Genomic DNA, 22,636 nt, shown 5'->3' on the forward strand with positions numbered 1-22,636 from the left:
CTTTTTTACAAACTATTTTATTTATTTATTATTTTTTACAAACCATAGTTTTAGTGAGTTAAATTATTAAATGTTAGAAGTAGAGGATCTGTAAAAATCGAACTTACACCAGAGTTTAGAGAAATGCTAAGGAAACTATTTTAAAGTAAAATTCTCTATAAACTCTTTAATATCTTACAATTGAATGTTAATTTCAATACTAATATTATAAAATATTATGTAAAAAATAAAGTTGCAGAGAGCTTCGATGAATGCCATTTTTGAGAAAGTCACTTACTATTACTTTCAGCCATGGTGCAAGAAAAAAAGTTAAAAAAGAGAATTGTTGCCACTTAGTAGGACTATTTAAATTATTTAGATGGTAACAAATTAAAAATAGCATCTTTGTTTAAAAAAAGCTAAAACTGTGCCAAATTTAGACAATTGACTCGGTGAAAGCCATGCGTCCCTCCAATGAATGAACGCCACGTGTAAAGCAGTGCCGCTGTACGAGTTCAAATGTGTAGCGTCACTCCACGCTACAGTGGACCCCACGTATAAGAAAAAAAATCTCCTAAAACGTACCGTCCTCACTCACTCCCTGCAAAAAACGAGAATCTCTCTCTCCTCTCTCTCTCTCTCTCTCTCTCTCTCTAGAAAAAACTTTTTTGGAAGAAAAAAACAAAAAACCAAAAAAAAAAAAAAAAAGAAGGAAAAAAAGTGGATCCGAAAGTATACGAACCAGAATATAACCGTAACCCTAGCCCTATCCCAGCCGCGACTCACCTCACCCACCGCCGTTTTCTCTCTCTACCTCTCTCACTCTAAAACGAGTCTTCAAATTAGGGTAGGGTTTTTTGTTGGCTGCATCTTGGGGATTGGAGAATCATAGGTCGATTGGGATTAGAATTGGGATTTTTGAGAAATTAGGGTTAGGATAGGTTTAGGGATAGGATTTTGGCGATGGAATTTATGGTCGGTTGTGGGTCGGGGGGTTGTTGGTGATGACCGGAGGCCGATGTCACGAGAAGAAGATGATGGGTAGGGGTGCGGACGGAGGTTGCGGCACCGAGGAGAGGCCTTGCCCAATTCCTAGGGTTCCGCCCAAAATTCCGGCGACTCAGCCGGAAATTCTCGAGAAGTCGTCGAGCTCTTTGAGAATTGATTTTTTCTCACAGGCTAAGAAGGCGTTGTGTGAGCGCTCGCCTTTTGATGTTGCCGAGGACGGCTCAGCTTCGAGTGTGCCCACCACCTTGCCTAGGGGCTTGGCTAGCTTTTTGTCGAGGCAGTCGGACAGTCGGAAGCGGCATAAGAAGTCGCATGCGGGTGCGGAGAAGAAGAGTTCTCGGCAGAGCGAGAGGTCCCGGTGTAACAACATTTGGGTGGAGACTGAGGATTACTTTAGACCCTTGACATTGCCTGATATCGACGCCTTATTTCAGGTATCTGAGCTTAGTAATTTAGCTTCTCGCAAGTGTTTTTCGATTCCGGTTGTTGGAAATGTTCCAAGGCGGAATGCAAATGAGAACGTTAATGCAAATGGAGTTGCTGTCAGTGAGGACGATGCAAGTGGTGGCAAGTTAAATAGTGTTGTTGTCAAGGATGAGAGTATAAATGGGGGGAATGCAAATGATTCCCATGTTAAGTATGAGAATGCAAACGATGGGGATGCTAATGATGGTGTCGTCAAGGCCGAGTGTGCGAATGATGGGAACGCCGATTCAGTTTCAGTTGAAAACGTGAATGAGAATGGTGGAAATGAAAATGGGGTTGTCGAAGATGAGGCCAAGACAGAGAAGGATGAGCATTCCATGGAAATTGATTGTGTGAGAGCTTCTGGGTTGCCTGTGGGGGGAAAGGGTAGTTTTAATTCATATTCTCCCAGTGGTGTTGAGTGGCTTTTAGGATACAGGAATAAGATTTCTTTAACATCAGAGCGCCCGTCAAAGAAGAGGAAGGTTCTGGGTGCTGATGCAGGGTTGGAGAAAGTGTTAATAGCCTCTCCATGTGATGGGAGTTCATCTTTATGCCATTTCTGCTGCATGGGTGATGCAGGCAAAGAGTCAAACCGATTGATTGTCTGTAGTTCTTGTAAGGTTGGAGTTCATCAGAAGTGCTATGGAGTGCTAGAGGATGTACATGCATCATGGTTATGCTCTTGGTGTAAGCAGAAGATGGATACTAGTGATTCAGTCAAGCCTTGTGTGCTTTGCTCTAAGCAGGGTGGCGCTTTAAAGCCGGTTCTTAAGAGTGTTGAAAATGGTGGATCTCTGGATTTTGCTCACTTGTTTTGTTGTCAGTGGATGCCTGAGGTTTATATAGAGGACATAGCAAAGATGGAGCCTATCATAAATGTTGGAGGAATAACTGAAACTCGCAGAAAATTAATATGTAACATATGCAAGGTGAAGTGGGGCGCTTGTGTTCGATGCAGTCATGGTACTCTTTGTTGCTTTACTGTCTTATGCAATTATCATTTCTGTTTTTGGCTTTCATGCCAATGGGTTTTTTGGTAATTGCATATATGCTTAATTTTGGATTTAATAGAATTGATAGTTGTCTTGTAACGCAAAAGATACAAAGGTGTTGCCTTGCTGTGTTGCGTCTGTGTTATGGGAAAATGGTAGCAATAATTTTGCTTAGGTAGTTTGTAGGGTCATAATCTTATTATTTATAGGATGTAGCTTCTCCTACTGCAACTTGCGGTGTACATTCTCTCTCTATCAAACTTAACTTCAATTGGTATTGCAAGTGCAATGTTTTGGCGGTCCTATATGGTTGTTCCATGTCATCGTACTTTTACGTGAGCGAGATGGCCTGTTTAGGTTTTATCTTAATGATCATTTGCATGCTTAAAAAACATCTTAATTATTTTGGTATATTGTGGAAGCTCGACTGTTACTGTAGCTACAAGGTTAATGCACGTTGCATATGGCAGCTTCATTGTTTTACTAGCTTTGTCTGGTTCTGGTTCATAGTATTGATGTCTGAGTTGTAAAACCTTGTAGAAATGGGGCTTCCATATATTTTTAATTATTGCACATTCTTTAATCTGTCAGATCTTTCAACTACTAAAATATCAATGTTTCGACTTTTGGATTTCATTCACTATATATATTTTTTCTTTTGGCTTGGGGGTCAGGAACTTGCAGAACTTCGTTTCATCCATTATGTGCAAGGGAGGCAAGACAGAGAATGGAAATTTGGGGAAAATATGGGTGCGATAATGTAAGAGTTTTATGTATGCATTTGAAAAGGGAATTTTTATATTTATGACCATTGCTGACTGCTGTCTAGTATTGCTATGTTTTTTGTCTTCAAGAGCCAGCATATGATTGTGATTAGTCTTTCTGAATATAAATCCCAACTTTGATAAACATATAGGTTGAGCTGAGGGCATTTTGTTCAAAGCACTCGGAAGTACCAGATAACAGCAACAGTCAATTGGTATCTCCGTCCATCTCAGCTGACAAGAACTCAAATGTCTCCAACCATCTTCCGATGGCATTGTCGGAAAACAAATTAAACAAGTTAAGGATTGGCCCTAGAAATGGTGATAAAACTGCAGTCCCTCCAGATATTGTTTCTGACAAATCGGGTGATAGTGAATCACAGGAAATAGTGTTTCCTGTTCCAAGTTTAAATTCTGGGCTGACATCAGAGGGTGGTGAAGCACAGCCGATGATTGATGCAGGGGCATTTGAGAGAAGCAAAGAGGATGTTAATGCATCTAATTCCCTTAAATTTTCTCTGATTTTGAAGAAGGTAAAGTCTGCTTGTGGTCACTTATTCTCTATAAATTGGGAACTTCATGAGCTTGTTTTAATTTTTTATCTTCTCCTGCAGCTGATTGATTGTGGAAAAGTTAATGTGAAGGATGTGGCATTGGACATTGGCCTCTCACCTGATTCCTTATCTGCTTCACTTGCTGTAATGCGAGCTAAAGAATTAGTTTCTATGTTTCTGATTGGTTTCTGAAATATATTTAGCATGTCTGGTGCCTTCTTAAAATTTTTCCTTGTGATGTAATGTCTTTCCTGCAGGATCATACTGTGGCGCCTGATGTGCAAAGCAGAATAGTTAAATGGCTCAGAGACCATTCTAACTTGGATTTAAAGCAGAAAAATGGGAAAATGAAATTGAGATCAGCAATTTCATCCATGACTGAGTTTGGGGTTTCTGATGGTTCTGAAGCTGCTTCATTATCAGAGTCTGATATGGCAGATGTAGCTGTTAAGTCTGTACCCCCACGGAGAAGAACCAAAAGTAGTATTAGGATTTTGAAGGATAACAAAGTAATAAGCTCATCCGAGGGGACCTGTAATGACAATGGCATATTGGACAAGATTAAGGTTGATCAACCCATCATTGATGAACAAGAAAATTTAAGTAAAGCGTCTGTTCCTGATCCTGTTGAGAAGGTAATTAATTACTTGAGAGAAGGTTGTACAAGCCTTCTGACTAGTGCATTTGACTATTAGTGTAATCTTGGTGGAGGTTAGTTTACTTGTAGGTTTAGTTGAAGTGAGTATGCTTAAGGTTACATGGGGTTTGATCTTTATGGATGTTATAATGTACTTTTTAGAATAATAAGGTTGAAAGTGTTTATTTTGTTTTTAAATGGAATTTCTCTGTAGTTATGGCTCTGTTTACCTAAGTGTGGCTTGAATAAATACCTCTCTCTCTTCCCCCACCCTCTGGGTGTTCTTTCGTACCCCAAGCATTCATTACTAAGATATTTCTAGTTTTTGCAGAATCTGACGGAGGCCGATGTGGTTCAAAATTCTTTGCTGACACATTCACCCAGATCAGAAGGTACTCTTCTCCGTTTCTGCTGGTTAGATGTCTCAAGTATGGTTGAAGGCGGTGGTTGTTCGTGTGCATGTTGATTGCCTAGGGAAGACTTCTAATTTCTGGTTCTGGGGAGATCCATATTAGGTGCACATAGCCAATTTCATAATAGGGTCCTATAAATCTTAATTTATAGATTGAAATATTATCTGGATGGTTTGGAGTATCCTTGACTAGGAGTCAGGAAGAGTTCTTATCCCATTGTTGAATGTTTAGGAAATACATTTGCATACCTGTACAGGATTTGGATAGGCTTTGTTAGTTTGATTGTAATTTTTCCTTTCACGATTTTTGTTCTGTATATTCTGTTGTACCAATAGTTTATATATAAATTAACAGGTTCATTTTTCATTGGTCTATTTAATTTTACCTTTCTATCACCCCTGCCTTATTTAAGCTCACAATCAAATTGTTATCGTCTTCCTCTTATCAGAAAGAAAAAGAAATTACTGCCTTTCTAGTTTTAAATCAGCTTAATTTACTGATAGATGTTAATTTTACATTGGTCATGATTACCGTGCAACTTTTGCTATCACCAGCAGTGAAGGCTAGGAATGGAATGACTTGTGTCGACCTCATTTGATGGTAGTCAGCATATGAAGGACGACAGAGCTATCATTATGCTTTGATGATTATGTAGTTTGTGTGAAATGCCTCTACTGTGCATTGTCAAGTTAAAAGTTCTATGTTTTGGGTGACAGTTACTCTGTTCAAACAACTTTGGAATTTGGATACATGAGACACTGCTGTTTCTTCAAGTTCCAAGTTGACTTCATTTAAGAATATTCTGTTGTACATTTTGAGGAATGCTAAACAGCATAAAAGTGTAGACAATAATGACCGAAAAATAAAATAATGGTGTTGGTGTGGAAGTTAGATTTGTGTATGGTGCATAAATAGGAAACCGTGACACAACTCCAGAACATAACCTTTTTAATAGATTTCATTAGGATCTACGTGTGCATGACCAACCAGTGTTCGTGTAGATGTAATTTTGTTTCCCGAAGTGCCTTAAAGTAACTTTATTTAAGTTGAACTGGCTCACTTTGTAACTGCATCATAACTTGTTTGAGGGGCTCAGAAAATATATTTGTGAACTGTGTTGCTATTGCTGTCTGCTTTTCTTCCCCTAATATCTGTTGTTCTATTTGCTCTGTTTGTCTGGAGATGAGGAGTTACTACACTGTTATTGTATTTTTAATTTGGTCTGTTAGCACATTTTCTTTCTAGCTCCATAAGTTTGATGTCGTCTCTGTATTCGTTCTTGTCTTCTGTGTTTCATGCATAAATGACCCTCACAGCATTGGAGAAGTTTTTGGTGTATTTTGACTTAAAATGTTGTATGGTGGGCAGGTCTTTCATCTAAACCCTTGAATTGCAGCCCTTTGCAAATGGGTCAAGAGCAGTTGGCTACTATTCCTTTGCAGGGCACCTCAGTTGTTCCTGAATTGAAGTGAGTTTTTTTTTTGTTGTTGTTGTTGTAATTCTTTCTTTTTTTGAATATTGTGATTTGATGATAGCTATTCTGAATCTTACAAATGCATGGTTGGCAGTAAATCTGTGACTGAAGAAGTTCCTGGTTGTTATGTCCATCCGTATATTGAAAATAAGTTGTTGGAGATGCAAACCGGGGTGTCCTTAGAAAATCCAATATACGGTATTGATACAAATTTATTTATTTTTGTTTACATTATGTTGTTATGGGTGAGTTTGACATGTAGTTTACTTGGCAGGTTCAAGTGATGGAGTAATCTCACGTTTGGAGGCATCTTCTCATGCCAGTGTTTGCTGTAATCACCAAAATAAGCATCCAAAATGCTGTGATATGATATGTAAGTCTGATGAGATGAATCTAGAACAGTTGGTAAAGGCTCAAGAAATGGGAGTTCTAGAAATGTCTCCAGAGGATGAAGTGGAAGGAGAACTCATTTATTACCAGCATAGGTTGCTCAACAGTGCAATTGCAAGAAAGCATTTTACTGGTATATGCAGTGCACTTCAGTCTTCCTTTTTGTAACTTTAGTTTTATTCTCACTGCTGCCTCTAGTTGAGGCATGCAAAACTGTCATTTGATGTTGTATATTGATATGGCTATTAACTTCTGTTGTATATACATTCTCTTGCAGATAATTTAGTATCTTATGTTGCTAAGAGTCTTCCATTGGAGATTGATGCAGCACGGAGGCAAAAATGGGATGCTGTACTTGTTAACCAGTATCTTTGTGAGCTTAGGGAGGCAAAGAAGCAGGGTAGGAAGGAGAGACGGCATAAAGAAGCACAGGCTGTGCTAGCAGCTGCAACTGCTGCTGCTGCAGCCTCTTCTAGGATTTCATCATTTAGGAAAGATGCCCTTGACGAATCTTCCCATCAGGAGGTTAATGATTATCTTATTTTTTCAATAAATGTTGGCTCTTTGTGGTCATTTATTTACTTTGTCATTTTATTCCTTGTAGAATGTGACGAAGTTGAATACCTCTAGTGGGAGGTCCAGTTTTTCCTCACAGATGATGCCGCGGCCGAAAGAGACGTTTCCAAGAGTGGCTGTTCCCAGGATTTCATTGGAAAAACACTCTGGTTTTGTTCAAACAGTCACTGATTTTTCCAAAGAACATCCTAGATCTTGTGACATCTGCAGACGTTCGGAAACGTTGTTAAACCCGATCTTAGTCTGTTCTAGTTGCAAGGTACTCTTGCCTTTCTTATGGGTTTACTTTGAAGACACTTGTTACTTTGCTTGGTTTATGACTGATAACCAAGCTCTTTTTTACAGGTTGCCATTCACTTGGATTGCTATCGTAGAACTAGAGAATCCGCAGGTCCATGGTATTGTGAATTATGTGAAGAACTGTCATCATCTTGTGGCGCTGGTGCACCTGTCAATTTTTGGGAGAAAGATCATTTTGTTGCAGAATGTGGTTTATGTGGTGGAAAAACAGGTGCATTTAGGAAGTGTTCTGATGGTAAATGGGTTCATGCCTTCTGTGCCGAGGTAAAATTTTCTGACACACAAGTGATGTCAATTAATTTTTTATTGCTAAATAAATTGATATTATTTGCTGTTTCATTTTGTAGTGGATCTTCGAGTCAACATTCCGAAGGGGGCAAGTATCTCCCATTGAGGGAATGGTATGTGTATGTGTGATGCGCTGGCAGTTGTAATGTTGAACAATTTAGATTGTTATGTTTCATTTGGTAGTTGTAATGTTCCAGCAATTATAACATTGTCATTGAATGCCAGGAGACGATTTCTAAGGGGCTGGATTTTTGTGTTATCTGCCGACGCAAATGTGGTGTCTGTATAAAAGTAAGAGTTTGACCATTTCTTTTTCCCTCGTGATATTATCCTTTAGTGGTAATGTAGTGGAAATGTATTTTTTTTGTTTTATAATTAGGGAACTGATTGTCAGGCACCTGTATTATTTGTCTGCAGTGTAACTACGGCAATTGTCAGTCAACATTTCATCCCTCATGTGCTAGAAGTTCTGGTTTTTACATGAATGTGAAAACTGTCGGTGTAAAGATCCAACACAAGGCATACTGTGAAAAGCATAGTGTTGAGCAGAGGACAAAGGTCTATATCTTTATCACTCAAAGCCTCTATCTTTTAGGTGGTTGATGAGTTGTTTTGTTCATTTTCTTGGATTCTGAATTTATGCAGGCTGAAACACAAAAACATGGAACTGAGGAGTTAGAGAACCTCAGGAAAATCAGAGTAAGTGTTATTCTTGTGTTTGTTTTTTCTTCATCTCTTATACAGGGGGAGGGAAAAAATCGTGAAACATTCAAAATACCAAATTTTGCGCTTCTCTTAACTAGAACCCCATATTAAAACTGAGTAGTTAAGGTTAAAATAATAATTTCAACACAAATCCACTTAGTGGGGTGGTTACTTTCATTCTTTATTTTTAATTATTTTAATTAAAAAATAGATCCAATAAAAAATAAGAAAATATTTTATTTTTAATTTAACATAAAAAAGGCCAATGTATGTTCTTATAGGAGTGGTTGAAATAGTATCTTTTAAACCCTCACCTGACTGTCAATACTTGGTTCTCTGAGTGACTGACCAGGAGTGGCTTGGCTAAAGGAAACCACTTGAACGCTAAAAGCTTATTCAAGGCGTGATTAGTTGGAACTTGGAACTGTTAGTGTGGCCTGTGTAGCATACTGTTCACATGTGCAAATGTGTTGGAATTGTTGGGGTTTTAAATTCATACTTTTAAATAACAATTTGATGTATCATTGGTCTTTAGGTGTTGTTTTTTTGAAAGTATTTGTGCCTTAGTGGCGTCATGTTTTGCAATTTATTTCTCATATCTCAACTTGTGTTGTTTGATGAACCAAAATGCCTTATTAGTTATGACATGAATAATTTGTTGCAGGTTGAACTAGAGAGGGTGCGCCTACTTTGTGAAAGAATCATCAAACGAGAAAAAGTAAAGGTGAGGCATTTCCAAAGTTGTGTACATGGTTTTGATGTTTGCTTGGTATGTATTATTGGCTCCATGGTTTTCACATGTCTCCAACCTTGAGGTTCGAAAATAGATTTTCTGTCTTTCAGCCTTTTAGCTCATTGTTGCATCCATGGGAAGCAGTGACTTCCTAGACTACATATGGGCCAGTAGGACCCACATGAAAATGTTACCTGGTGCATCTTTAGCATTGTTGGCTCTCAGTAGGAAATTGGGACATATATATGTAGACTTGGCATCTGTAATGACAATGGAGCTGGACTAGCGTCGCTAGCCACATAATTTTACTTGAACTGTTTATAGCTCTGATTGTCTTAACTTGCATAATTTCGGTCACTTGTATTTCTAAGATACTCTACCTATCTGTTGGAGGAATTAATGCTGAGTAAGGTTTCTTTTGAATGCAGAGGGAACTGCTCATTTGTTCACATGACCTTCTTGCTGTGAGGAGAGATCACGTTGCTCGGTCCGTGCTTGTTAATAGTCGTTTCTTGCCTCCTAATGTTAGTTCTGAATCAGCTACAACATCTCTTAATGATGTGACTGTGGATAGTACAATTTCTGTGAAGCGGCGAAGAGTTCCTATAACTATTGACAACGACCCGAAAACAGATGATGACAGCTCCACATCGCAAAACCATTCTACCAAAAGCCTTCTGGACAGGCCACAACTTTCTGAGAAACAGATTCCATGCAGAGCTTCAAGTGCTGCCACCTGTAATCTTTTGGAAGATGGAGGATGGAGGTCAAAATCTAGGAAGGTATTTTACATTTTGCATACTTATGGTTATACACGCGCATATTTATAGAATAAGCACAATAAGGTCTATAATAGAACTGACTGTAAACCTTAACAACTCACAGCATGCCGAGACATTTGAGAAAGAACTGGTAATGACATCGGATCAAGCATCGATGAAAAATATGAAATTACCGAAAGGATATGCATACGTTCCTGCTGATTGCATTCCCAACGAGAAGCAGATCAACCAGGATTCTTGTTCTGGTGAACAACCGCAAGGAGATGGGTAGTGTCAGAAAACTTGCGTCCTGTATGTTAATCTGCCCTTGGGGAGCGCAAACGTACCCAGAGAAGACAAGTATTCTCTGCCCTCCAGCCCAGGCATCACAATGCCCTTGCTGGAAATCGCCACGATGATTGGTTTCGAAAGGGAAACAGCCGAATGAGAGGAGGATAGGTTACCGCCTTGTACGTAAAGAAGTCACATCCAGGTTCTGGAAGTGTGTAAGTTTTGGCGTCATTGTTGTATATTCTGGTGAGAGTTAAAGTGTACAGTGGGTGAGTTTATTCCATTTACATGTATTAGAAGAAGGCAGGCATGGATTTTCCATGTCTTTGTTAGGATTAAAGAGAAGCTCTCTGCCTCTGCTTGTAAACCGGTGTACAAGAAATGAAAGCGTATCACCTGCTCACTAGTTTGCCTGCTCTGTAAAGGTATTGTATATATCCTCCTCACAAATCACAATACCCATCCCCCGAATGCAAAAACCACAATTCTTATCAATGTGTTTTGTTGTTATATCTCGCTGTTCCAGATATTGGGGGTACTAATATTTCTGGAGTAGTTTTTCAAGGGAGAAATAACTTTTCCACGTGGAATCCGTTATCCTTAAGAGCAACTTCACCTCACCAAGGCAATTCGTTTGTTGAATTTTATTTAAGGTAACAAGGATAAAACATGAGAGATTTTTTATGTATCCTATGAATACGATTAGGTTCATTATTGTTTAAGAGGTTTGATGCTTGAAATAGTTTTCATGTATTTATGTTATGACGATTGATATACCGGGTTCGTAAAACATGTAGCTTACAAATTAAAAAAAAAACCAAGAACAATTGGGTTCGGTTCGGTATCAAGGGCGAATTGATACCAAACTGAAATACAAAAAAAGGGTTTGCATTCTGTACCGAACTGACCGGTTTATTTCCGGTTCGGTCCGAGTACGGTTTTCGGTTTATTATGCCCGGGCCTACCGTGTAGATGTCCGTAGCCCATATTCCCATGTTATCCGGCCCATTCCTTTCCCTGTTAATCCCGGGTCTAATAAAATCTGGTGCCAACATTACCAGAGCTTCTTTTGGCCAACCGACTTAATGGGTTCGATAAGATCACCGCCTAGTGCGGAGAACGGCTCTGCAACCACTAACCCGGCCACCGCCACATGCGACGCCGATAGAAAGCCTCAGGCCGGCGATGGATACCAACCTTCGGCCAAAGAAATGACGCCGGAGTCGGAATTTATGAAAAAGCGAAAGTCATCGATGCTTCCTTTGGAGGTCGGCACGCGCGTCATGTGCCGGTGGAGGGACAATAAGTACCACCCCGTGAAGGTCATCGAACGACGGAGAGTGCATTGCGGTGGGCCCAACGACTACGAGTATTACGTCCACTACACTGAGTGTAAGATCAATTTCCTCGTTGCCTGCTCAATTTGCGAATTAGGGTTAGGGTTTGATTTCTCTTAATTTCTGTCGTTTATCTGAATTTAGAGTGTCTTTTTTGCTAGTATGCGGTCCGGGTTAGCTGGTTGTATTGATAATTTGATATACACCTTAAATTTGGAAACTTGCTGAGTTTTCAACTGGGCCAGGAATCAAATTTGGGATTAGGGCTCCATAGGGTTGATGTGTAGGTGAAATGACAACTTTCCTTCAAGTCCGCGGCATAATCTTTTAAAATGTCGAGGTAGTAGAGAATTTGACAAAGTGATACGTTACAATGTAGAGTGACATAAAATAATGAGCACTATGGGTTTGCTAAGAAAAACTTGAGGAGTAATATGACTGTACATTTTCTACGATGATGAAAAGGTAGTTGCTAAACGTATGTTCGTCCTGTTAATGGGATATGTTTTATGATTATTGATGATGGAGGATTGTGAGGCCTTTTATTAGAAATAACAAAAAATATATAAAAAACTTGGTGCAAGGGATTTCATGAGGTAGGATTAATCATGAGTCACACACAGACACAAAACTTTTTTATAAAGTCATTTCTATGTGTGCATTTTGTTGTTTGATTCTTGTAAAAGTCAGCGTTCGATATCATGGAAAATCTATTTTTTATACATCATTAGTAGAAGAGGGTAATTAGCTTACTGATTGCAGAACTGTTATAAAAATTTACTTTTGGATAAGCCCCATCAAGTGATTATTTACTTAGTTTTCCACGTCTTATACTGTGATGTAATTAAATTATTCAGTTATGATCTCAATTCTCAATGAAATATTTTTTCTGATGCTGTTGTTATGTTTGTTCCTTGTGTCAGTCAATAGGAGGCTTGATGAGTGGGTGAAACTTGACCAACTGGATCTTGATTCAGTAGAGGCTGTAGTTGATGAGAAAGTGGAGGACAAGGTAATGCGTTGTTCCTCATTGTCAACCCTTCTTGAATTTCCAAGCATTTTCCTTAGTGATAATGTTTAGGATTGTGATAAGAAAATCCTGCTATTTATGAAGATGACCTGTATTTTCCCCTTCATTTGCTTGTATCATACCTTTATAGTTTCAAAATATCCTATGCTAATATTTCACATGTATGGGTTTCTTAGGTTACAAGCTTGAAAATGACTCGTCATCAGAAGCGGAAGATCGACGAGACACATGTAGAGGTATGCACTGAATAGAATAATTATTTGTTCTTGTTTTGCTTGCTGCATATCCCTGTTGTTTAAACATAGTGCCCGTTATATCCATCACTTTTGACTGACAACTGAATTTAATAGTCTAGATCATTCATGTTTCTCAATTGAATCAATTCTTATGCCTCTCTCTCTTTCACACACACACACACACACAAATTTGGGTACACATGTGCACAACATACTCAACGACAACCTAGCTAAGTCTTTTGTGTAAAAGGTTTAGACCTTACTTTATAGTGACAGCGGGGTTTTATATGAGGAAGGGCATTAGTTAGGTTCGCCAAATGCTTGTGCATTTATTTGAAGATGTTTCAGATTTTGTAAATTTATGGTCTAAAGGTGTTCCTACAATTCTATAGGGCCATGAGGAACTTGATGCTGCCAGCTTGCGTGAACATGAAGAGTTTACAAAAGTGAAAAATATAGCAACCATAGAACTTGGAAGATATGAAATTGAGACATGGTACTTCTCCCCCTTTCCACCAGAATATAATGACTCTTTGAAGCTGTACTTTTGTGAGTTCTGCCTCAATTTCATGAAGCGCAAAGAACAGCTTCAAAGGCATATGGTGAGCTGTGCCTCAATTTTTTTCCCTTTCTAACTGTAGCTTTCTTGTGAATAGTTTATGCTGTAGTTGAACCTGGAATATCTTTCATTCATGATTAATTTACCGTAGTTGACTGTTTCTGTTATTAACATACTAACTTATATATTTTTCTGTTTGCATATGTAGAGGAAATGCGATCTCAAGCATCCCCCTGGTGATGAGATATACCGAAGTGGTACACTTTCTATGTTTGAGGTTAGTTGCATATTTTGTGCACAACATCTCCGTGATGGTTTCAAAAGAAAACCTTGTTAATTTTCTGAAGTTATGTCGTTTCAAAAGTTGCAATTTGAAGTTGACTCTGCTTTGAAAATAAAGAACTCTCTCATTGTATATTCTGCTTTTATGCATTTTTTTTTTCCTTCTGCAAGTCTTTAGATCTTTTTGTCGTGTTCAGTAGTGAGTTTGTGGCTGTTATGACTTTTTTTTTGCTTAAATGTATTGAATCAGGTTGATGGCAAAAAGAACAAGGTTTATGGGCAGAATCTTTGTTATTTGGCGAAATTGTTTCTTGATCACAAGACCCTGTATTATGATGTTGACCTCTTTCTGTTTTATATTTTATGTGAATGTGATGATCGTGGATGCCATATGGTTGGATATTTTTCCAAGGTAATATTTTTACTGTCCTTATCTTTTTACATTGAAGAAGCAAGAAAAAATTGTATTAGAATTCAATTCATGAAGTATCATCTTTCCGTGTGAACTTTTTTATTGAATGAGTAATGGATGTGTTTGTAGCCTGCTAGCTTCCCTTGTGCAACTTTGTTCTGATACTGTAACATCGTTTTTACGATTTCTTTCTGCATTACCTTGAAGTTTTATACCTTTTATTACCTTGAGTTATATATGGCCTTTCTAATGACTCAAAGAAACTTCTGAATATCTGTTATTGTGTGTATATATGACTTGGTTTATGCTGCTCATGGATTTAAAAGTGAAACCAGGTTTTATTTCATTTGTAATAAACTTTTGATTATGAGGGTGCTAAATTAGCATTTGGATACAAGTTCCAGTTGGTAAAAAATTAGGATTTGTCTGTTCTCCCATGTTGCAAAATTAGACATATGAAAGTGTTCTTATGGTTCTGAAGTGACTGAAGAATTTTCTGTATTTCCAGTTTTTTGTTAGATTATTTTGCCTTGGTTTATCTCTATGTTATCTTAAAACATCAATATATCTAATTTTGTGATTTATTGTGATGCAGGAAAAACATTCAGAGGAATCTTATAACTTGGCATGTATACTCACCCTTCCTCCATATCAAAGAAAAGGCTATGGAAAATTTTTGATTGCCTTTTGTAAGCTCTGCACTTACTTTCTTTATTTGTTTTGGCGTATTTCCTGTGTCTCTGTTCTGTCTAGACAATTTCTGACTTTACTATGATAGTCTTTGCAATATTTTTGAATTGTGTTGTACCATTGTAGACAGACATCTATTATAGGTATATGCCCCATTAAAGTTTTTAAAATATCCTTCTATAGTCCTGCAATGAGATGCAGTTGTAGATTGTGGAAGACTGTACTAGGCCAAAATTTCATTATATATACTGTATAGTACTCTATCTAAAGCTCTCTAACTACCCAATTGTTTTGGTAGTAAGAAATTGATCAAGTAGAAGAACTGCAAACCTCAAATTCCCTTCATATCTGTATATTTGCAGTTGCTTTTCCATATAAATCTTCTCTTGCAAAGAAATTAAAGGGCCTCTAATTGTATTCATGGATTCTATAACCTGGTATCCAACTGTTCTCTATACTGAATCTTCAAAGCCTTCATACAAATAACATGGAGCACTTTGGTCATTGCCTAGGGGATAAACCTGCTATCTAACTATTCCCACATCATGTGATCAGTTGTGTCACTTCGTGTCCCTAGGAACTTTTTAGTCTCATATAGAATTGAGCCAATAGGGGTACACATACTTATGCAGTAAGTGCACTGCTGTAAGCATAATGGGTTAATCTGATGAATAGACTGCTGCTGACTCTGGTGTATAATAGGCCTCATACGACAAGTCTTGCCTTCTGTCAATCATTGAGATCAATTTTTGGACTGATGTCAACTTTTATGATTTGGTTGTGTTATTTATCCTTATATGGATTATTTTTGCCAGTAACAGTTACTAATGTTATCAAACATGATGCAGCATATGAACTCTCAAAGAAAGAAGGTAAAGTTGGCACGCCTGAAAGACCCCTCTCTGACCTAGGATTGCTGAGTTATAGAGGGTACTGGACCCGGGTGCTTCTAGACATTTTGAAAAAGCACAAGGGAAATATTTCAATCAAGGTGAGCATCTCCAAGTCCTTAGTTAAACCAAAGATTGTCCACCCATCGTATAATTGCTGCTTAACTTTATATGCTGATAATGGTTGAAGTGTTTTGCGCTTTGCATGGAAGTTGTTACTAATGATTAGACCAACCAATTATCCACAACCTCTGAATGGGATTTTGCACAGTATGAAGTAAACCCAAATACTTAGAGTTTGCATACTGGATTTATCTTCGGACAATTTAAGCACCCTTTAGTGTGGTTTTGTATTTCAACTAGTAGAGATACCTAATAGTGTGCATTGACGCTTGGAGATTATTGTTCAGTTCCATTCCAGAAAAATATGTATGACAATCACGGTGGAAAGTAAAAAAGGGAAAAGGTTTATCATATCACTATCTGATGCCATATGGTTTTGCTGAGTTTTTTTTGAAACATATCGTATGTTTTGTGCCATGCAGGAGCTTAGTGACATGACAGCCATCAAGGCAGAGGATATATTGAACACCCTTCAGAGTCTTGAATTGATACAGTACAGGAAGGGGCAGCATGTCATCTGTGCAGACCCAAAGGTCCTGGATCGGCATCTAAAAGCAGCCGGTCGTGGGGGCCTAGAAGTTGATGTTAGCAAACTGATCTGGACGCCGTATAAAGAACAAGGGTGATCTTACGTAGTCCGTGTCAATCAAAACCTGCAAACTTGCTCCTGCTTGTATAAATATAGATTTAGGCATCAAAACAGGATTTGAACTTGAATGGCTTGTGTTGTTGACATGAATAACTTGCTTAGGGCAATATTGTCGCTTGTAACAATGTGTATCGACAACATTCACTGGTATGGACCTGGTAATGGATGCATTAATCTGCTGATTGTTTCTCTCTTTTTTTTTTTTCTTTTTGGGTTTACTTTGCTGCACATGCAAAGGTAAGGGCAATTATAATTTTTTATTTTTGTCGGTGGGTTGCCAACCAACCATGTACTTGTGACTCAAAGTTTGATAATTAGCTCTGTTTTTGGATTATGTAACGAGTTAACTGTTACGATAGCGTTCTCTGTCAATAAAATAATGTGTATATTTTTCAACCTATAAGATTGGAACGTTATGTGCGATGAACTCGTTCTATATAAGTTGCTTTCATATTTATGTTGAGCCATACCATAGGATTCTGTAAAAAATCTTAAATGCAAATTGATTGTTGTTTTAATCTCAACTCATCATTCAAGAAAACAGATAATATTTTTGTGTTATGTTAGAAGTACTTGTAAAATGTCCAAGTGGTTTTTTGAATTTATGTTTTTATGTCAAACGTAGTCAGAAGTGTCTCTATACATTTTACCGAATTCTGTGAGAAGTGCTTTTGAATTTCTAGGGCATTCCGGATTCAAAACGTGTCCTAGACCGAGTAATCGTTCGTTGATCATAGAGTGAGATTGTGTTGACTCGCTCCTATAACATGACGAGTGTTCTTTTTGGGAAAGGATTTGATTGGGGTGAGGATATAAATACTATGCCTTGTTGTTGCACATGAAAACTGTGCATGTGGAGCGCCCTTTATACAACGGCACTGCCATGTCCCCACCATGACTTCGGGGCACCGCCAACCCCCTGTCAACGTGACAGCATCCCAACACGGAAGATGGAGCTGCCACCACAATTCGTAGTAGAATTATTTCTCCTCTTATTTTTCTTTCATTTCCTTCCTATTTCTCACACTTCTCATTTTATCTCTTTATAAATAAAATTAATATAAGATATTAACGTAGTTTAATCGTAACTATTTAAATAAAAAAAAAAAAATGAAGGGAAAAAAAAATAGAGGAGAAAATCCTACTTCCACAATCCTAGTCTTTTCTGTAAAAGTAAATAGTAAATTTCACCGTCCAAATCTTCGAGACAACACACTTACGAGGAACAGTAACTTCACTTTCTGTAAACAAACATCGTTCGACTTGTGTGGATTTGGCTCTTCTCTTCAACTTGTGTGGATCTGGCTTTTTACCTCGGCGATTCGGAGTAATTTTTGTAGTGACAACGTAACACGATTATGCGACTTAGTAATTTATTTTCTTCGTGCTTTAATATGAAAAAAAAGGAGAAAACAAAAGAAAGGTGAGAGACCTTCCTAATTAAGAATATCAGATGTTGGGGTTTGTCACTAATTCAAATAAATAAAGCATTAGATCAATTAACACGAATAACTAAACAATATCAGCTCGACAATTAGTCTTAATAATATGTCATTACTCGTTGGAACAGTGAATAACCAATCAAACAATATATCCAAAATTGGGATCCAAAACAAAAACATGTACAGCAAATTTTTTCACTCCCCTTTTGGATTTTTTTTTTAAATTTTTACCCAAGAAATTAAACAGTAATGGGTTGATTTAGATGCCTAGGATGGTGAATCTGTTTAAGCTGCAAACCTTTCAATTCAACCCCACCAGATCTCCTCTTCCAAAGACTGTTCACCTCTTGTTCTTGTTCTTCAGCAGGCTTCTTGTGCACCCTCTTAATCACAGGCAGAGGAGGATCCAAATCCACTAGGTTAATATTCGCAACACAATCATGACCGTTACTAATCCGGGGCCCACTTCCACCATTGTTACTATTCACAATCACTTGCCTTCTACTACATCTTGTGGTGGTGTTTGTAGTGGCTGTTGTGGTGGTAGCAGCGGCGGCGGCATTAGGGTTGTTTAGGTTTTTGCCAGAGAAGAGTTTCTTGAGCTTGGAGTACTTGAGGTGGTTGTTGGGGCTGCTGATAATATTGTACTTGGAATTAGGGTTGGAGGAGAAGGTGAGTAGTCTGTGAGTGGTGAGAGGGGTTGGAAAGCCATTGACTTTGTTGCTTCTTTTCACTTGGCCCGTGCAACTGATTCTTGGGGACAAAGGATCATCTTTTACGGATGCAGACTTTGGAAGGCTCACATCTTTGATGGATGGTCTCGAACATAACATGGGCAAGAATGTGCTTGTCTGATGATTATGCATATGCAGATTCTGATGGTGGTTGTGGTGGTGGCGGTGGCGGTGGCGGTGGCGGTGATGGAAGCGGTTGTATTCACTTGTCATTGGAGCCCACTGTTTAGCTTCTGAACGAAACTGAAACTGAACTGAAACTTGAGAGAGAGAGAGAGAGAGAGAGAGAGAGGATAATGAATAAGAAGAGGCAGAGAGAGGAAGGCAGTGTTATATATTATTCCTATTGGTTACACATAATTTAATTTGTAAATTTAGTCTTCCTAATGTATTTTTATAAAATTTAAGAGGTCTTTATGGTATTTCAAAATTTCCGAGTCCGGTGAGAAAAGGGCATGATATTGTCAAATATTAGCATATGGACATACAAAGTGTGCGAGGAAATTTTTTATTTTTGTTTTTGAAATAGAATGAGAGAGGAAGAGAGTGATAGAGAATTTGAGAGTGCGAAGGTTTTTTTTTTTTTTTTTTAATTAGAGATATGTTAGGATTACAGGTAGATGAGGGTTTGAAAAAAAAACAAAATTTGATTGTGTGAAATTACATTTCTGTCCCATATTTCTTATTCATATTCTATTTTAATTAGAGAGTTAAACTGGTAATTTCATAAAATTTTAATTAACAATGAATGTTTTATTAATTAGTAGAGATAAACAAAACTGTGTGTATTTTTGAAAAACAAGACTAATCCTTTTATTTTATTTATTTTACTTTTTTTTAAAAAAAAAAAGTTTTATGTTGACTCATTCCAATTCCCATAAACAATGACTGGCAGAAAGGAGAGACCAAGGCCGAAGCATGCATGTCACGTCAGGACCAATCTTTAAAACTTGTGGCAGTAAAAAGAATAGAAGGAGAGTATGCGTGCTTAATTAAGTGATGAAATGAAGGTGTGAAAAGGAAACCTCTTTTTCGTCTTCTATCAATCCCTTCCCTTTCCCAACCAATTCATGATGCCAAGTCTACACGCTATGCTTCGTAAATCATAGGCTGACCTCCTCCTTGTCTCCTTTTGAATCTTGATCTGGATTTGGTGGTTAAAGTTTAAATCTTTGGGCAGCCTATAACATAAACAAATAAACACCAAAATAAGTTAACCAAATAACCTACTTATTTACTCAAAACTACTCAACACTCAAGAGTATTTTACTCTTTGGTTTTTTTTTTTATTGCCAAAAGCCCTAGTTTTGTTCCCACTTCTCACATCATTGTATATATGCATTCATCATGGTTTTTGTTCTTCTTGCAAAATTCTTTTCTACACGATGTTCGTCCTTTTTTAAAGATTGAATTAGTCCGACACTAAATACGTAAAATCTAAGATACACCCTAAAAATATCAATCATGTATGAATAAATGATATAAAAAACTGAAGAAAATATAAAAATTTTGTTTTGTAAGTAATAATCCTATGACCTATCCATAGAAAAATAACTGTAAACTGGTCGCCGCACAGATTTATTGCGTTTATCATTCTCTGTGACAAATTTGTATCGGCGACGTATGTAATTTCGTGCATATGGTAGCCGTATAGGAGTTTACAGTAGTTGTGTATTTGTGTGAATTTATTTCAAATCAATTTATTGATCACCAGAGCAATATACGTATCCAATTGGCACCTCTACGTTTGTTTTGGAAGATCAACAAAATACCACTCTATCAGTCTTGTAAAAGAAAACCTGTTTTCTGTGCTAAGACATAGAAACCTTTTGCTTAAGTTTTGGTGTATATATATTTTGATTGGGACTTATGCATACTTGAAGCAGTCAAAGGTCAAACTAATCGCACTTAAAAATGTCGAGCATATATTATTAGGTGGAACCACGTTTACCCCGAAGGCCATTAACCACTTAATCCGCGGTCTCTTCGGTTGTTATAAACTACAAAGCATGCATTTCATACTTTTGGCTGCAACAACTACCATAAATTACCAAAAAAAAAAAAGAAAAAAAAAAGAAAGAAGGAATTGATGTTAACACTTCAAAAATCTTATTTCGCACTCTAGACTTTTTATAATTAGAAAGAAAAATATAGAAGAATGTAGAATGTGATTTTTGGAGTGCTAATAATAGTTCCCAAAAAATATATGACTTTCACTTTACATAATCTTCTTCCAAGCTCCTACTAATTAAGCTAATTAATCCTATGTTTCTCTTTGTATGCATATTTCACCACATTTGCATTTGGAAGATCAAACTTTAATTATAGTTTAATACTTTTCAAGTTTTCTTCTTTTCATGTTGAAACGAGATTATTAAACTGTGATGTGCTGTTTACTTTGTAGCAAGCATTTTTCACCTTTTCAAATGATATATATATGTAGTTTTATTAGCGGGAGATGCCAAATGCTTTGGAATGAGTTTTTTTTTTTTTTTTTTGTTGGTTGCAAGGTTCTTTAACCGACGAGATGTAAAATGGTCATCTAGGCCGGATAATGTAAATAAAAATATAAATTTACATATTTAGAAGGTGGTCTTCGCTAGTTTAAGAGATAAAAGTAAATGGGGCACATCTCCCCTATTGAGGTAGAACTCATATTTTCATCTTCCGAAAATGTAAAATGAAATACAATTGTGACTTTTACGTCTCAAATTTGCACACTTTCATTGAAAATATCATCATACACTCGTTATGTTTAAATTTTAACTCAAAATGCAGCATATAAACTTTTTAAATTGCAAATAAACCTTGAGAAGCCAAAACTTTTTTTTCTTGTTTTATAAGTGCTGTTGTATAACTCAAGAAACCAATTTTAGCATCGATCAAGAAAGTACCAATAAAGAAAACAACGAAAATTTAAATTTGTAACTTTCTGCTTAAGCTGGCATGTCAGAACTCTAGCTGTGAGCAGAAGACAATTCCAAGCAATTGGGGCAAACCGTGCATGCTCAAAACAACAAGAATATATAATTAACACAAAATTAGTACGCTAATAAGATTGGTTATTAATTGTTTAACATGAATCACGCCAGCATCACGAGCATCATCTGTCATAGGATAAGCTCACTTAAGGTATCTAAAAATATTAAACTCGTCAAAACTCCAGCTGCCAGCTAAAGAGAACTCAAGCAATTGCGGTAAACCAAATACTCAACAAAAAATTAGTAGGCTATAATTAACTAGTATCTTAAATTTAAAAATTATACAATTTGATAATGTAAAGATAAGTAAGTTAGATTAGTGTCAATTTGTCAAACATGTATAACCTGATTTTTTTAAACGTAAATCCATCTAACTGATATATTATATGACAAACAATAAGATAGTTTACATTAATTATAAATTCAGCTAAACAACGACAAGGATAATTTTAGCTTATATGTAGAATCTCTAACCAACTTGGTTAAGTCTATATCTACTAACTAGCTAGTATGGTATATGAAAAGAATTGAATCCTAAACTATTTCAATAGTTATAGCAACATAAGAATAAATAAAATCTTATTCTCATATTGCAGGTATGACTTCAATGTTACGTGGCACTTAGTGTTATCAATTGTTTAATTAGCTGTTAGATTTAATTTCCACAACTTTTAAATCTTTTATTTTCAATCTTAAACATTCATTTTTCGTATCACTCAATGCTAATAATATTTCTTCGTTTTCACAATCCATTTTGTATTGTATGAGAGTTTGGGTTGGCTGAACATTTGGGATTTAAAATTGAAGCACATGCATATCAGGTGCAGGGAAAACCTGAAATAGAAGCAGGAGCTGCATACATCTCAGCAGACAAACCATGCACCACCGAACGTGGGAGGCACATGAAAGGTGCATTTGGTACACTAATTCTATCATAT

General features: G+C 37.1%; 3 protein-coding genes across 3 annotated transcripts; 2 read left to right on the forward strand and 1 right to left on the reverse strand.

Annotated features, from left to right (window-relative positions):
* Positions 1-609: 609 nt before the first annotated feature.
* LOC103956728 lies at positions 610-10,736 on the forward strand. The gene is made up of 19 exons (XM_048583065.1): positions 610-2,418; positions 3,122-3,207; positions 3,364-3,744; positions 3,826-3,909; positions 4,023-4,400; positions 4,734-4,794; positions 6,184-6,283; positions 6,384-6,487; positions 6,564-6,812; positions 6,957-7,204; positions 7,284-7,514; positions 7,601-7,819; positions 7,903-7,956; positions 8,069-8,134; positions 8,261-8,401; positions 8,489-8,542; positions 9,213-9,272; positions 9,710-10,063; positions 10,167-10,736. The coding sequence occupies exons 1-19, from the start codon at positions 984-986 to the stop codon at positions 10,332-10,334; spliced, it is 4,473 nt and encodes a 1,490-aa protein (XP_048439022.1). The 5' UTR covers positions 610-983; the 3' UTR covers positions 10,335-10,736.
* A 645-nt stretch (positions 10,737-11,381) lies between these two features.
* Positions 11,382-16,730, forward strand: LOC103956712 (histone acetyltransferase of the MYST family 2-like). The gene is made up of 9 exons (XM_009368738.3): positions 11,382-11,725; positions 12,594-12,682; positions 12,877-12,936; positions 13,329-13,538; positions 13,704-13,772; positions 14,028-14,189; positions 14,785-14,878; positions 15,728-15,870; positions 16,315-16,730. Exons 1-9 carry the CDS (start codon positions 11,419-11,421, stop codon positions 16,516-16,518), a joined length of 1,338 nt encoding a protein of 445 aa, XP_009367013.1. The 5' UTR covers positions 11,382-11,418; the 3' UTR covers positions 16,519-16,730.
* A 1,345-nt stretch (positions 16,731-18,075) lies between these two features.
* LOC103956711 (uncharacterized protein At1g76070) lies at positions 18,076-19,014 on the reverse strand. The gene has a single exon (XM_009368737.3). It carries the CDS (start codon positions 18,928-18,930, stop codon positions 18,223-18,225), a length of 708 nt encoding a protein of 235 aa, XP_009367012.1. The 5' UTR covers positions 18,931-19,014; the 3' UTR covers positions 18,076-18,222.
* Between the last annotated feature and the right edge of the window lie 3,622 nt (positions 19,015-22,636).

This window comes from the organism of the source record quoted next, unplaced genomic scaffold (genome assembly GCF_019419815.1).
Source record: "Pyrus x bretschneideri cultivar Hongxiangsu unplaced genomic scaffold, Pyrus_bretschneideri_v1 Contig2, whole genome shotgun sequence".
Classification (NCBI taxonomy): Eukaryota; Viridiplantae; Streptophyta; class Magnoliopsida; order Rosales; family Rosaceae; genus Pyrus; species Pyrus x bretschneideri.